The 17299-nt window shown below is 32.4% G+C and overlaps 1 protein-coding gene across 1 annotated transcript; it reads right to left on the reverse strand.

Moving 5' to 3' along the window:
- Positions 1-3488: 3488 nt before the first annotated feature.
- Positions 3489-16215, reverse strand: LOC130450787 (SWI/SNF complex subunit SMARCC2). Its single transcript, XM_056789412.1, has 5 exons — positions 15809-16215; positions 15596-15715; positions 15343-15456; positions 13604-14622; positions 3489-13500 (listed from the first exon to the last, which is right to left on the reverse strand). Exons 1-5 carry the CDS (start codon positions 15923-15925, stop codon positions 12012-12014), a joined length of 2859 nt encoding a protein of 952 aa, XP_056645390.1. The 5' UTR covers positions 15926-16215; the 3' UTR covers positions 3489-12011.
- Between the last annotated feature and the right edge of the window lie 1084 nt (positions 16216-17299).

Here is a 17299-nt window from a genome sequence, read left to right on the forward strand (position 1 = left end):
AATAGTTTTCAGTGTAAATGCAGGCAGATGAACAAAACGTCATTTCTGAATAGGACTTCTTTTTTTATACACATATTTATGTCTTTTTAATTGCTGAAAATGATATTTTTTAATATACAAATTGAAATTCTGTTGCCAAAATAATATCATACGAATATTTTTCCAATCCATAACGAAGTAATTTTTACTCGTTCGCCTACAAGGATTCCTTTCTGTCATTATTGATTTATACATATTTTATAATTATGGTATAGTCGCTCATGCCTAAGGTAGTTCTAGAAACGTCTACAGTTGAGTATTTTCTGTTTTTCATTATATTTTCAACGGAAAAGTTTAACAGAATTCAAATAACCAAAATAAACATTTTTAGATAAGCAACAATTTTACTTTAATATTTCATTGTTTAAATTAGAAAATCCACCATTGAAGTAAGCGATATTTTTTTAGAAGGATTTCTTCAGAAAATCATTGTCTAATATGAGATTATTAATGCCTATTGTAGCTTTTTTATAACAACACATTTGAATTACAATACGTAAATATTTGCTATGGATACTAAACTTTATCGGGCCACTCACGATACTGAACGATTTGGTCGTAACCAACGAATTTGATCGCGTATGCCGGATATCCAACGAAATCGTACGATTTGACCGCAGTCAGAGAGGTCGGAGTGTTGTAGTACTAAACCGTCAATAATTGCGTGTAATTGCTTTGCTTTTTGTCGTCTGAATAATTAATGTGGAAAATGGCACATATGAAGAATTTTGTGAATTGTACAGAGAACAAGAGTGCCTTTGAAAAGTAAAGAGTGATATATATCATAACAGAAACGGCCAAAGAAGAGCTATGGACATTTTAGTTGAATCATTCTAAGAAGTCAATGAGGATTTTGCGACAAAGATAGATCGTATAAAAGGGAACTAAAACTATTAATAAATTCGATTAAATCTCGAAAAAGGTTATGGTATTTTGAATTGCTGCCATTCCTGAATGATCAAAATGTACCCCGGGCAGGTGTTTCTGACCTCATTATGCACAAAGCGAGAGACGCTAATAAAATTACATTTTGGTCTGATATGACTAACAACGAAGACTTCACTCCAGCGCAGTATCGTGAGTGGCCCTTCTTAGAGTTGTGTGCGTATTTATTCATTTCAAACATTTTCCACGGACACCGATTTTTTTATTTGATTTTATTCTACTGTGATCAGTATTCTTGTGACTTAATTGCTCACGAGTTCCACTTATTTGCCGGCGAATACGGTCCTGAAGTATAGATTTAAAAATTTGTTATTACATTACATTAAAATGTAGTTGAAAAAAATATCTAACAAGGACATAAGTACACGAAAGACAAAACTCGGATAAGGCATTGGTTAGTTTCACTTTCGCGTTCTTGTGAAAAGCATTTCAGCCCAGGGCCGGCATTCTCAGGTCCTCGCTTGGAGCGACATCGATGTCTTTGAAGCCGAGGGGATCTAAATTTATTGTTGTCTCGATTCTCATGCCCTCTCCTCGCAATATGAACGCTCCCGCCAAAGGGAAGAGCTTTATTTCACTCGTATTTGAAATAGACAATTCTAACCTATTATTTTTATTGAAACAGTGTTTTAATAATGTTATTATTGTATATAAATCATTTTTAAATGTAGACATATATAAATATAAGGGATTGTACCAATGTATATTGAATTGCTGAAAGAACTAGAAGAAGCTGAAGAAATTGTTGCAGAGCACCATTGAGGGCTTTTAAGAAATCCTTTAATACAACTCATCAGTGATGACCAATTTGAAAAAATATTCTGGCTATCCAAATAAACTTTCAGATATGTTTTGACACAATAAGAATGAATCTGGACGAGCCTGTAAAGACTGAAGTAGTAAGAACTATTTTACTTTTTGATTTATATAAACTTATTACAAATATGTGGCTATTAAAAGTGGTTGATGATCTCCAATGGTAACGAGCACCAAGCAGGTGCCTACTACTTAAGTTAGTAAAAGATTGGAATGTTGGAGACCTCAGTTGCTTTGAATACTAATGTAATATCTTTAGATCTGGGGTAATTAACTGAAGTTTTTAAAATATCCTCCGAGGAGTAAAATGTAGTCGGTGTGCACCACTCTGGAGTATGATACTAAAGTATAAGTTTGGAATAAATAGGGCGAAAATATACTCCTACCATCTAGAAGGAGTATGTTAAGGAGAATCAATTATGGACATATGTGATTGAGCCTTCTCTTCTTTCCTCAAGTCTCTTTTTATGTTTAACATGGATTATATTGATATTTATTGGATGCACCTATTGAATATGTAGTTCGTGATTCCTTTGACATTTAATATTAAAATGAAATTATTTCATTTTGCTACTGGCAGCATTGAAGTTTTTTGGTACTGGTAGTTACCAGCAAGATGTAGGTAATAATTATTGTTTGGGTATCTCCCAATCAACATTGAGTCGATGCTTTTACAAAATTATTGAGGTATTCAAAAGACAAGAAATAATAGATGCATTCATAAAAGTTCCTCAAACAATTCCTGAGTTAAATGATATTAGAAGAAAGGAAAAAATTACACAGTTGAATATAATGTTGAAATGTTTTAGTCTCTTTTTAAAATATAATGAACCTGGGATAATTGGAGGCCTATGAGGACAAGCGTTTTAGTGGGTGCCGAGAGAGCAAATCAAAATTCAAGGCAATGTTGATCGTTTTTTTTTTTCGACATTAACGGTATCGAGATGACTGAATGGGTTCCAAAGAGTGAGAGTGTCAACCAGACTTACTATTTATAAGTTTTGGCAACCCTGCGAGAACGAGTTGGTAAAAAACGGCCCAAGTTGCGGAAGAACAACTCGTGGATTTTTTGTGAAGCAGTATTTGGCCAGTAAGTGCCCTCCAGTGCTCGAACACCCGCCGTATTCACCAGATTTGGCATCGTACGACTTTTTTTGTTTCCGAAGATAAAATCTGCTTTGAAAGAGACCCAATTTGAGTCGATGGAAGCGGTAAAGCAAAAAACGGCAGAGACTCCAAAGGCGGTAACCAAAGACTTCCAGCACTGCTTTGATCAGTGGAAAAAACGTATGTAAAGGTGTGTGGCGAGGGGAGGGGAGTATATTGAAGGGTAGCATTCGAATATAGAATAATTTTTATAATAAAACCCTTTTTCGTAACCAGTCTTGTTATTTAATAGTCAGACCTCGTATACCGGTGTTGTCGTAACTAGTCACTTAGAAATGTGCGAGCGGAAGGGTACATGAGAATCTAAAAATTCCATATCGCTACCAATCAAATCATTTCCTTTGGTGATCGATCGCTTGTGAAAGGAGTGAGTTAAAAATACCGGTTTTTAATTACCTTCATCCAAAAATTATATTTGACATATCATTTCGGAGACCTCACGTGGTAGTCCTCATTAAGTAACATAATCCTGATACTGCTTATTGTTTTTACTCACCTATTTGTCTAATCAAACAAACTTGTAATTTCATAGTTCTTTTTTATTGATACAATAATTAGTAGTAAATATCAGTTATGTAAAAAAATGCATAATTGACAAAGTATTGAATAAAATAATTGTGTCAGAATCTCTTTGTTTAAAACTTCGAAGGGTATTAGATTTGTATTACAAAAAAGTGCATTTTTAAATATATATACATTCGATTCTCGTTAATTCAAATCTGCGATAATTCGAACCTCTCTATGATTCAAAGTTATCACGAGTCCCACACAAAATCACTTTATATTTCGAACTAAATCAATACATTTTTATGTACTTGGTAATTCAAATGAAAAAATCATTACTATATAACAAAACGACACGTTAATTCGAACTCATAAGCGTCCAACACTCGACAATTCAAAGTTGCAGAGAGAAAGAGGCGAAAAAATTGTAAGTACATTTTGCGACAAGTTCAAACTTGTATCAACGTACACGATACGTGATTATGTTATGATTAGTTTGACTATTTGATACACACTTATCGTAAATGGGTTTGTTTAGTTATCCTTCAGTTACTGTTACTCTTTCGTTGGTATACTGATAAAAAGTTTGTCTTAGTTATGAGCACTAGCAAGTATAAATATTTGACGATTGCTGAAAAGAAGAAGTTAATCGAAAAAGTAGAGGAAGGTGAGAAGAAAAGTGGTGTTGCAAAAGAATTTAACATTGCTCTGAGTACTCTCTCAACCATAATAAAGCACAAGGAGAAAATTAATGTTTGAGTATGGAAAAGAGCTACTAAAGGTGAATTTCCTAGTCTGAAAGAAAGCCTGGTCATTTGGCTAAGACAACGTAGAGGACAAAAAGTGTCAATTAGCGGAAGAAGGAAAAGAGTTCGCGTCTACTCTAAGCATCAAAAACTTTGGGGTAAGAGAAGGGTGACTTACAAATTTCAAAAAAAGAAATGTTGTGTTTGAAAAAGTTTGTGGGGAAAGTGGAAGTGTTGATGAAGCAGTTTGGTTAGATTGGCACAGTAAATTCCGGTAAAGACCTTGATTGAGAACTATGATGCCCGAGACATTTTTAATACTCATGAAACTGGCCTATTTTTCAAATGTTTACCGGATAAGACGGTTACTTTTAAAAATGAAAAATGTCATGGGGAAAAACGTAGTAATAAGAGGTTGACACTTTTACTTGCAGTAAATATGGACTGATTATCGTGGTAACAAAAAAGTTTCGATGACGACAGAACTTTTTAGCAATTGGTTTTTAACAGTTGATGAGGACATGAAACGACAAAAGCGGAAAATTTTACTATTTTTATACATTTGCACTGTCCACAACAGTCCTCCTACATTGTCCAACGTGGAACTCTACTTGTTTTCGCCAAATACAACTTCCAAATTGCAACCATTGGACCAAGGGATCATCCATAATTTTAAGACGTTCTATCGTAAAGAAATTATAAGCTCGTTTTATATTCTCTCGATAAGCAGCCAACTGCAAATATCACGGTTCTGACAAGGCATGGAGAGCTGTAACACCGCTAACGATTCTCAACTGCTTCAAAAAATCCGGTTTCTTAAAAGAAGATCTTCCAATACTTATGGATGATGAAGAACCAGCAATAGAACCATTAGTTGACATCAGCGGTGTGAGTTTCTCTGACTTTGTTCAAGTGGATGAAGATGTTGCTGTCCCAGGTTCACTAACCGATGATGAAATTTTATCTGTGACAGATACGAATGAAAAAAGGTAACGATGAAGATGAGGACAATACATTAGAACTTTTGGCAGAAGTGTCAGTTAAGGAAGATCCTGATTCGATACCTTACAAATCTTCTGTCTACAAAACGAAAGTGATGAAAAAGCATTTCAGTCACTTTTTTCTTAGAAAAAGTTATTAAACAGCAGCAATGTGTTTTGGAGCAAACCAGTATAACAGAGTTCATTCGAAAGATTAATTAATTCACATTATGAATACATGTATGTACCTCTAAACTTTTGACAATGTTATACGAGTAGAATGGTAGTAATAAATTATAATTACACTTATTAATTCGAAGTTTTATTTATTTTCTCTCACAAATTTCGAGCCATTTGATATTTTAAACACTCGATAAATCGTAATACATTCCCTCGAGTTTCGAATTAACGAGAGTCGACTGTATACATTTCAATAAAGCTGTGGCAATTTTTAAACTTTTATAAATTCAATAAAAAAATAATAATAAACCTTATTACTTCCAACCAAAAATCTTAATTTTTGTGAATTTCTGCACAAAAATTTGCCTGAAATAACTCTTCAAAGTTCAACTTAATAAATGGATGGTATACACTAGGGCAGGGGTCGACAACCTACGACCTGTGGGTCACCGAGTGACCCATTTGGTTATTTCAAATGACCCACTTTAGTTCCGAAAATAAAGTAAAAGATATAACATTTTTTTCCCATAAACTTCTTGTCGCAAAGTTATGAACTTACCAAATTTGAATCCAGTATAACATATAAAAATATCAGTTAAAGCCCCACCCCCGCTGTACCATTCCTGGATGTGAGCGTCTTTATCTCACTTATAGTTATAGTACGTGTAGTACAGTAGCACAATAAAATTGACCTGGTGAAATAAATATTATTATTTAAAAAAATTACCACGAACAAACAAAAAGCAAAAAAGAAATTATTTCAAGATGCGTAGACAGAAAAGTATGGGCGTATCGAAAATGGTGACAAATTGATATGTACTTAATGTACAAATATAATTGCCACCAGGACTTATAATATTGAACGACACTTTTCTTCAAAACATGATGTGAGTGAAATGGCAAATTAAGATAAATCTGACTACATTGCTAAACGTGTATTAAATTTGGGAAAACAAAATAAATTCTTAAAGTTTTGTTACCAGCAACAATCACGCTACGTCTGCCAGTTTTGTGCAGCTCTAAGCATATGGAAAACCATTTAATGACTTGTCAAATAAAAAACAAATAATTGAGAGAATCAAAGAAATACCATTGTCAGCTAGAACAGACCAGCGTCGCGTTGAAGATATGGCCAAGAATATTGATGAACAGGTCAAAAATGATTTATCTTGTGACATAATTAGCATTGCAGATGACGAAAGTATTGGTAGGCTTGCAATAATTATTAGATTTGCATCTCGAATGTTAATGAAGAACTATGCGTTCTTGACTTGAACGAGGGGGCTTAACTTGGGCCAACGCTCGTAAACCCGGCCTTGGCAAACCAATAATGTCCCAAGCCTGGTTGAAGTCTTAGCCCCGGCCATTTTACAGTCAGCCAAACCTAGTGGAACTCTATGTAACCTTACTTCGGCCATCCCATCCCATTACAAGCAACCAGCCGGACCTACGGTTGCAGACTAGTATTAGGTTTATGTAGGCAACCAGGCCTGGTCCAGGCTTGCAAGCGAGGGACATTGTTATCATCCCAGAGTCCCACCAAGTCTGGGTCAATAATGGCTACCAAGCTAGGGCCAGAGTTGTACATGGCCCAAGTCTGGGTCTATTGTAAAATCCTATTTGGGCAAAGTCACTGATATGTTTCGTCAAATACAAGAGTTTACAAATTTCTTAAATGAGATTTAAAAAGTAAATTGCAGCAACTCACGGTGCTTTAAGTATGAAAGGAAAACTGTTGGATTTGTAAAACTAATGAAAAAGGAACTTGGCCGTTCACTTTTATCGTTTCATTTTATCATACATCAAGAATATTTATTTGACAGGCGCTTTAAAGCTTTTTTTGAGGAAATTGAATCGAAATATGAAGATTTCTTATTACATTCTGAAATACGATGGTTAAGTCGGGAAAAAGTTCTTAATAGATTTGGAAAGTGTATTGATGATATACAAATATTTTTTCACGAAATCGGCGAAAATGATCTCGAAGTCAATGATAAACAATGGTTTTGGTTTTTAAGACTTTTATTCTTAACAGACATAATGAACCATTATAATGATTTCAATGTATTGTGAAAATGTGTGAGGAATGGAAGAGTTTTACTTCAAAATTGATATTATTTGAAACTGAAAAATTCCATTTCTTTCCCTTGTTAGAAAGGGAACATAAAAAAGAAAATACCGATGAACGCAATCTAAATATATTCGAAAGTTGGATTTCGGTCATTAAAAGTGAATAAGATATCGGTTTCAAAGTTTTAAGAAACATGGAGAAATGTTTACATTTATAATAAAGCCCGATGAAATAGAAGAAAATATTATAAATTTGTATAAATTTTGAATATCTTAAAATTTACAATATTAGTTTAGAAATTGATTATAAAAATTCAAGAAATTGCGGAACGATTTGAAAAATACAGAAGACAATAATTTTCTCAAGATATCAACATGTTGGGCATTACTTCCTACGAGGTTTTCATCATTAAAAAAATGGTTTTGCCATTTTGTCCACTTATAAATGTGAGCAAATATTTTAACAAATGAAATTTATTTCAAGTGAAAACAGGAGCAGATTAATTATTGAAAATTCAGATGCTTGTGTTCGAATTTGCTGATTTGATCAACAAAGCGACTGCCATATGGGGCTGTTTAAGACAGATAATATGGGCAAACGAATAGCAACGTTAGGATCTATAAGACTTGTATCAGGCCAATCATAACATACGGAATAGAAACCAGAGAGGAAACAAACAAAACGAAAAGCATGCTTTGGGTAGCCGAAATGAAAAAGCTCAGGACTATAGTGTAGAGTAGATCGAATCAGGAACACTGACATCAGGAAACAATGAGGGGTGCAAGACACCGTAAGATGGGGGAGTCAAAGAAAAAGATACTGGCAATGGAAGAGAGTAGACTGCCATGCATCTTACTTGAAAGGAAACCAATAGGGAAAAGAGAACCCGGACAACCACCTAAGAGATGAACTTATTTTAATTCACAAAACCCGCTTTTCTTCATACATTCGATTATCCGAATTCCTAACAACAACAATCTGTCTGGTTAATCGAGTTTCCACTGTATCTTATTATTTACTAAAATGCTATTTAATACTCGAGTTTTGGTTTATTTTGATCCGCGGCCAAAGAAGGTACCGACCCCTGCACTAAGGTAACGTTCATACTAATAAACATCGGTCAATACAATTTAACTAATAGATTTATAATTAAATATATATTTTATAAAAAAAAATAGTGTAAAAAGTACAAAAATTGCAATGTATATGATTCAATATAGTGAAAAGGATTAACACTAGAAAAACCCATAGTTTTGACAATTGATGAGTTGGTATATAAAGTAAGTTATGAATTTTCAGATTAAACGTCCAACACAAATTAATATTAATGTTAATAATTAATGAAAATAAGTGAGTTTTGTTTTGTCAATCCATTCAACTGTTAATTCTCAATAATTGTGTATAATAAAATATTGGATTGGACGATTAGACATACACTTTTATTCGAGGTTAACAACTAAACTCACTGATTTTCCCAACTTGTCCAAAAACATAAGCCCTCAAAACAATTTCAATTGTTGAATATAAAAGATATTGTACTGCTTATATAAATAAAATTATTTCAGAAGCACCCGATCAATAAAAAACTGTTCCCTGAAATTTTCATGTTAGTGGTGTGATTGAGGCAATTATTGAAATCTTATACTCAAAATATCAAATTAAAAGAAACTATAGACTTTATCAAAAATTATGTAGCTCTATTTCCAAAAATAAATAGTCTTTCTGAAACAGTTACTGTGGCATATATTTACACATGTCCCCTAAAAACATCACCGTTCAAATCAATAAAGTTGATGAAGTTAGTAAAATTAGATCAACAGTGTTAAAAACCGCAATATTATTGTGAAATCTAACACTAGAAAATACCATTGAAAATACGAATATTTATAAAAAAAAGTACCAATATCCCTTTTAACCCTTTGAGTACATTTAATGAATGAGCCTCGTCATGTGTTTATTGAGCGAAGTTACGGTGGACGAGTCTGACTTGTCATCTGAATTGAGAAGCAAGCGTTAATTTTTTTTTAAGTACTCCAACCAGTTGGCGTTGTTCGCAAACAATTTCCTGTTGTTGGTTTTTGACATCTTACAGTTGCAAATAAAGTTAATTCCACTTATTATTATTTTATCCCTGTTTTCTTTTTGATACGCTATTGGAGATGTCTGAATTAAAAAATCCATTTTATGACAGCGAAAATGATAGTGCCAAGTAGAATTAAAGCAGTGAATTAGAGAATGAAAAAAAATCTTGCTGATATAAAACAATTTCAAGAAATAGCTAGAATCAATGTTTCGTACCTGCGTAGATACGGGTGATAATCCTACACCATTAAAAGGGCTAGATCAAGTTATTTTTTTGGAAAATGACAGTTGAAGAAACGAATAGATATGCCAATCAAATAATTGTGAAAGAATGTGCAAATAAACGAAACCTGAAGTGATTTCCTTTAACTGTGGATAAAATGAAAGGATATATCGCATTATATATTCTTATGTCTCAATTAAAATATCTAAATTGAGTTTATATTGGTCAAAAAGAACTATTATAAATACTTCAATTTTTACAACCGCTATGCCACGGGATACGTTTTTGATATCACAAGATTCCTTCACTTTACAGACAACGAAAAGTTGGATAAAAATGATAAAATTAGGAAAATAAGAAATTTAGTTATTATCTGAATAATAAATTCTACAATTTTTATACCGAAAAAAGCGCAGAATCACTAGATGAATCTCTTATGAAGTTCAAAGGAAAATTGAGTTATATTGAATTCAATCCATCGAAACGAACGCGGTTTTGATCTAGAAGCTTTGCGAGTCTTCATCAGGTTATTGTATTCGTTTTAAAATCTATGTTGGTACAGATAAATTACCGGAAACTGATATAGCAGCATCTGAGAGTTTGTCCTAGAAGTGGCACAACCAATTTACAATCGGTATTCGTTTCCACAATTATATTTAGCATTACTGGAACAAGATAGAATTGTGTAAAAGAATAGAAAGCACATGCCAAAAGAGCTTGCTTTCCTCAAACTAAAAAAAGGAGAGGCCAAAATGTTATCATCCCACTAGAATGGAAAGATAAAAATGATGTATACATGCTTAGTGCAAAGCATTCAAATATTGAAACAAAGCGAAAAAAGAAAGATGACAATTTCGACAAAATTATCAAATGTAGTCGAATATAATACAGGTAAGAAAGGAGTTTATAAACAGGACCAATTGCTAGCGTGCTTTCCTTTATGAGAAAATGCGAAAAAGGTTACAAAAAATGGCGTTTTATCTATAAGTAATGGCTATTTTTAATTCACATGTTCTACATAATAAAGTCAATTGTGGAACCAAATCAGGCACTGTCCAATTTCTTTTAAAAATTATTGAATGAGGAATTATTGGCATAAGTGGTTCTGCCAAATTATAATACCCGTGGGCGTCCTTCAAGTAACGATGCACGACATCGTTTGCAAGCGAAAAATTCGACACATTTTCCAGAGAATATTCTGGAAACAGAATTAAAGAAACACCCTACACAATGGTGCCGCGTATGTTATAAATATAAAATAAGAAAAGAAAACATTTGACAGTGCAAACAGTACCATATACCTATGCAATTACTGACATGTTTTAAAAAATACCACACGGTATAAAGCTAGTTCTTGTTCTTTATAAATATTTCTATTTTGTTTCATTTATACACTTATTCACATTTTGTTATTGGAATGTTCTTAGAAAAATATTCTTTATATCACCAATATTAGTATTTATTATCATTAAATCCATTATATGTGGATAAAAGTCTTCCATAAAATCAGTACTCAAAAGGTTAATAAGGCTACTGAAGGTACCACCAGTGAGAGATTACTGTTATTATTCACTTCAGAACAAAATGTAAATATAAGTTCCTACCAAAGTAAAAAATTGAAGAAAATATCAATCAGTTTCTTTTTGTTTGAAAAAAAAAATGAGGACATAAATTTTCACAACTCAAAACTCTCTTGAAGAAATAAAAATCATTTCAACACTGACGATTATGCATTAAAGTCCCTAAACAAACCGTGAAGTTTGTCATGAAATTTCGGAGAATTTCCATAATTTCAGCACGTCTAGTTGCAATAATTCACAATTCGTTCAACTATTGTATCGTTTTTAACAATTTTTATACCCTAAGTTTTAAAATGGGACATTACATATTTATATATCCCATAAAAAGGTGATTCCTAACCATCAATTCAATAGAATTTAATATACATGATAAATTGAATTAAATGTACACAATAATTTGAATTAAATATATATGTAGAAGTAAATAATCAAAAGACAAAATAATTAGCATAAAGCATCATGATTGTAGTATTCCATATAAATGGAAATTTATTCAGGCTATCAAAGCCACTTTTACCTGTAGCCTAAAAATTAAAAAAAGTTCACTTAATCTAATTTTTATAAAATTATAGCAAAAACTATAAATTGAGACTTCCTAAATTAATACTTCAGCCATTATAAAAACTGTGGCATTAGTTGGGAAAGTGCGATTCGTGAACCTCCCCTCTAATCTTGTTTTTATATATGAATATGAGGCGGAGCTTGTGGAGAAGCTACTGCTGCTGCTTGGGGAGATGGAGGTGTAGGAGTTGTACTTGGTCCAGTTTCAGTAGGTGGGGTTGAATGTGTTGTGGGCGGTTGTTGAGCAGCCCATTGTCCTTGTTCGGCTTGTAACCTTTGATGTGCTTGTTGCCTAGCTCTAAACTCAGCAGCTTTCAACTGTTCTAAATGAAATTGTTGTCTTTCTGTGATGAGTTGTTGTCTTTGATATTCAAGACCTTCCCTTTCTCTTTCCATAGTAGTTTCTAGTTCTTCAAAATGTCTTAGTTTAATTTCTAGTTTCTTCATTTGGGTCTCAACAAGCAAAGCTACTAATGATTTAATTTTTCTTTCTTCTACAGCTGCTAAGTGTTTGGCTTTAACGGCTGCAGCTGATAAAGCAGCTGCCGCTGCACTTTGCATTTCACTATCTTTAACTTTTTCTGTTTTGCATTCAGATATATCAATTTTTTCTTCTTTTTCGACATCTGAAGTTTCTGTCTTTATTTTATCACTACTTTTTTCTTCTTTACTTTCACCATTCTTCTTTTCTTCGGCAACTTTATCTTCCTCTTTAATTTCTTCCTTTTTAATTTTATCTTCTTCTTCCTTATCAGGTACTGTTCCTGCTATACCAGTAAGTGATAAATTAGCAGCAGGATCATACTTACCTTCAGCATTTGAAGCTTCAACATTCTTTAAATGAGCATCCATAACAGAGGCAGGTACTTCATCTTTGATTCTAGCAAATTCATTCATAGCTGATTTTGCGGCTGCTGCTGCCACTCTAGGGTCAACTATGGATGCTAAAAATGCAACCGTAGACATTATTGGATTTCCTGCTTTACTGAAGGGAATAGGTTGATATGCTAGAGGTCCTAAGGCCCCTCCAGCTTCTGGATCTTCTAAATAAGGATCTTCAATAGGTAGCCTAAGAAAATGCAGAATACATTCATCCTGAGTGCGAGATCCTACATGTTCACACACTTTATTCCAATCATCTTTATACATTTCTAATCCTTCTAGTAGTAATAACGTTTCTTGTTCAGTCCAATCCCTCGTTAGAGATGCTGCACTTTTGTTTCTTAAAACAGCGGGTTTCTTAGCATACTGATCTAACTTAAGGCCAAAACTAGATATTTCTGTTGTATTTTCAGTTTTTTTAACATCCTGAACTTTGTCAAGATCCAATAAAGTTTTTGCCGCGCTAGGTTGTGGAGTTTTCGGTGGGTTAATAGGTTGTAGACCCGATGGTGTATCTGAAAGGATATGAAAATGAGATGTGGGCGGTGGACCCATAGGTGTAGGCCGGGAATCTGTATCAACTTGGTAGTTTATCAAACCCCATTGTTCCAAAAATGCATGGACTCGCATTATAGCACAAACATCTCCAGCAAGATTACGTCTACAAGCTGTACTAGTTATATACTCAGTGGGATTAAGCCGGTAGGTATCAACCATAAAATTTCTGCAAATAAAATATCAAAAATTATTCAAAGAAGTGAAATAAACGTGAAAACAAAATAAATTTTTGGGAAGAAAAATTTATTTCTTAAGAATAACTTTCTTACCTATAAGCTAAATATATTTCTGGGGTTTTAGATTTATTTCTTCCATTAAAAAATTCGGGCATTGCTCTTTTTTCCACCTCGTGTATTGAATTATAATCAAACCATGCAGAATAAGATGGAATAATGATGTGATGAGTTTGCTCAGTTACATTATCTTCTTGTCCATCGTCTTGTGTATTACTATCACTATTTTTACCAGTTTGAGAATCATCACCTCTTTCTTCGTTCTCTTCTAAATCAGTTATAGATCCTCCTTTAAGTGGTTGTAATTCATGATCTTTCTTAACAGGCTGATTTGTTGGTGGTGGAGTAGGATTAACTTCAACTATATTAGGTTCTGGAGTTGGTTCTTCCATGTCTTTCGTTAAATCTTCAGATTCGGGATCCTCTGGTCTTGTTTTTTTCCCTACAGCAGGACTTCTTCCACTTTTTCTTTTGCCTACTTTTGACGGAGGAGAAGGGGAGCGTTTCCTTTTACCTTTGTTCTTTTTGTTCCTATCTTCTGAAGGATTCATTAAATCTTCTACAGACATTAATCTAGGATGTACTTTCTTCACTCCATTTTCATCTACTTCATAATCCTCCTCCGACATCCATTCATTATACTGATCAGTTTCATAAATCCAATTACAACTAACCCTCCATGGTCCTGAGTGAGGACTAGAATTATTTTCAATCGTAAGTCCCTCCAGTCCAGCTGACTCCAGGTTGACCCAAGTGTCGAAAGAATTTGGAAAATAATACCAGTGCATCATAACCATTTTATCTCTTTTGTATGTAGGTCTCCCATATTCATCCTTAAGTGGATCAACTGAGCCATATATTATGTGGGTAGCTGTATCTTCAGTTTCAACTATTTGCCCATTTCTTTTTCTGACCATTTCCTTTACTTTTTGAGCTACTGCCTTATCGATTTCTGGTTTTATAAATACAATAGGCAAGGTATATAGTTTTGCAGTTATTAGTGCCTTTTCCATACTTTGAAACATTTCGTATACACGTTCCAGTTTTGACACATTCTGGAATTTAAAAAAAAACTGGATATAAATGTTACATAATGTAAACAAAGTATTCCCGAAATAAGGTATAGCTTGTTTATCATGGTAAGTGTTAGGTTAGCATTCAAAGATATGCAATATTTTTATATAATAGATCTATTCAAATAATAAAAGAAAAAAGTTTATGTGTCCTTCATTACAAGATATCAAAATAAAAGTTTAATGCTACTCATTCATTCCAAGAATTCATACCAAAAAAATTTGAACGATTTAAAAATAATAGAAAATAATCGTTTACAAACATTTAAAATATTTTCTGACAAATATCACTTATCTTCAAATGTATTAAAAATATATCTGCAAATGGAATGAAGTAATTAGTGATTGATTATTAATTCAACAAATATTTAATAGAATATAACTGAACGGAATATAAAAACTCAATAGAAATGAAATATAGATATATGCAATGCCTAAAACGGGAAAACATGTTATGTTTATGTTGAAAACAGGGAACTAGGAAGTGATGCATTCACAATTTTTTATATATATCATCACTGATGTATATCACATTAACCTAATTTATAAGAATTATAATTAACAGTTTTGACAAAGTCCATAACATATATATTTTAATGTTCATATATTTAAGTTATACGCACTTGTAATCTGAAGATGTTAACAATAAATTTCTATTGCTACCATTTGAATTATAGTTGAAAAGAGGAAACAAAATATTACCTTTCCTGATGGTATTTCAAACTTTCTCCAGCCATGTTCACTCTTAAATTTATAGGCAGCTAAAAGCATATGACAAAGACCTCCCCCTGGCTTAAAATCTAAGAAATATTTAACCTAAAAATAAAACTTATAATAATACCACAACAATATTGATGTAAAATTCACAAATGTTTTATAATGTTGGATAATATTATAAATAACGAAATTAAATATTTGAAAATAATAAAGATTGATAATTTTTTTTAGTACTTACAGGTATACGCGTCATTGTTGGCTTCTGGGCATTCTTTCCCAAAAAATCCTCTTGAAATTGCATAAATTGAACTGTAGTTGTGGATAGTGTTTTATTTGTAAGTTGTTCGTTTTGGACGTACTTTAAAATAAAAGAACATTATAAACATGTTTCAATATACGTTTCAGATCATAACTAATTTTGTATATACTACTGATTGTAAGCAAAATTTACCTTTTTCCCATTTTTCTGTAACCAGTTTTTTACTGCTTCTAGAGCAGTGAGTGTTTCTGGGGACTCAAAATACTTTATATTTGGTCCCCCATCCATTTTTGGTCCTATAGACAACATTTTAGCAAATTAATGAAATGAACGCCGAGGTATGCAAAGCCGATAAATCACTTATATATTTGAATGTACAAAAAAATATGTTCCTTGCCAATATTTGTCGATGCTAGCATACTATCATATTATTAAATTATCTTCTTTATTGATATTACAACAATTTCAAGCACTTTGTCATCATTGTCCATCGGCGACCACTATCACATCACATTAGAGCATTTTGACGTTAAGTTGTGGGAATACGAATGAATCTAGGGAATTTTCAGTCGAGTTAGAACAAAAATAACTACATGAATGATGCTTTTACCAGTAGCGTGGATACTAAAATTTGCTATTATTCTATTACTTCAGATAAATTGTACTTCAAATAATTCCTGGCCCCAAGGTAAGAAAATAAATGGACACTTGCTGCAAAAGTGTATCAATCTAACTCCCAGTTTTTCGAAATTGATAGCGCTGTAGAATTATTTATATTATCATTATAATTTCTTCTATTATATACAGACTTTACACTTATTATATTTAAGAAACTATTATATTTTTATTACTCAAAGAAATTTATAGAATAGAGGTTATTTAGCGTCATTTCGTTATGTTAGTTGGATTAGGTTAGAGGAATATAAATGTTTGGGTTTTGCACAAGTTTTACTACAAATCATAAGAATGTCTAATGTAACCCCCATATATCTTTTGCTCTGTACTGTCTGCAGTTGTTTGATCCAAGCACTTTATATTGGGCGTTCAGGTGCTCTCTTCTGTTTCTTGTTTTCTTAAACTAAACTTTTCAAGAACAAAAAATACATACAATTTAATGTTTGTATGGGTGGAAAAATAAATTTAAATTAATTATTCTGTACATACTATAAATGTATTTAAATTTTAGTGACAAAAAAAATTAGTATAATTTTGAAATTTAATTAGCTATTAATTTGATTTCTATTTGAATTATTTTTTTTTCAATTTTTTTTGCTACCAAAAATATAATCTATATAAAATAAGAAACATAATTTCCAGCCTATTTATGCAGTTTATTTAAACCAAATCAAGTACACATTATATTCATAATAATTTATTTTTCTACAAACATATTTTCACATGGACACAGTATGAAAATTTAGTTGGAAAATTTTTCACATTCCATCAATTTTTGGGCCTCATTCTGAAACAATCAAAAATTAACTCTTCAACTAGAGATAAAATCTCTTGGAATATATTTGGTGGTGGATAAAATCCACTGGTATTCAAAATTCATTCTTAAGAAAAAAAATTAGTTCTAGATGACGAAGACAATTATAATCATTATCAAAATTTTCAATCCTATATTAATATTTTGAATATGATAAAAATCTTAAAGCATTGGGTAGGTAGAAGTGAATGTAA

The sequence above is a fragment of the Diorhabda sublineata genome, chromosome X (genome assembly GCF_026230105.1).
Source record: "Diorhabda sublineata isolate icDioSubl1.1 chromosome X, icDioSubl1.1, whole genome shotgun sequence".
Classification (NCBI taxonomy): domain Eukaryota; kingdom Metazoa; phylum Arthropoda; class Insecta; order Coleoptera; family Chrysomelidae; genus Diorhabda; species Diorhabda sublineata.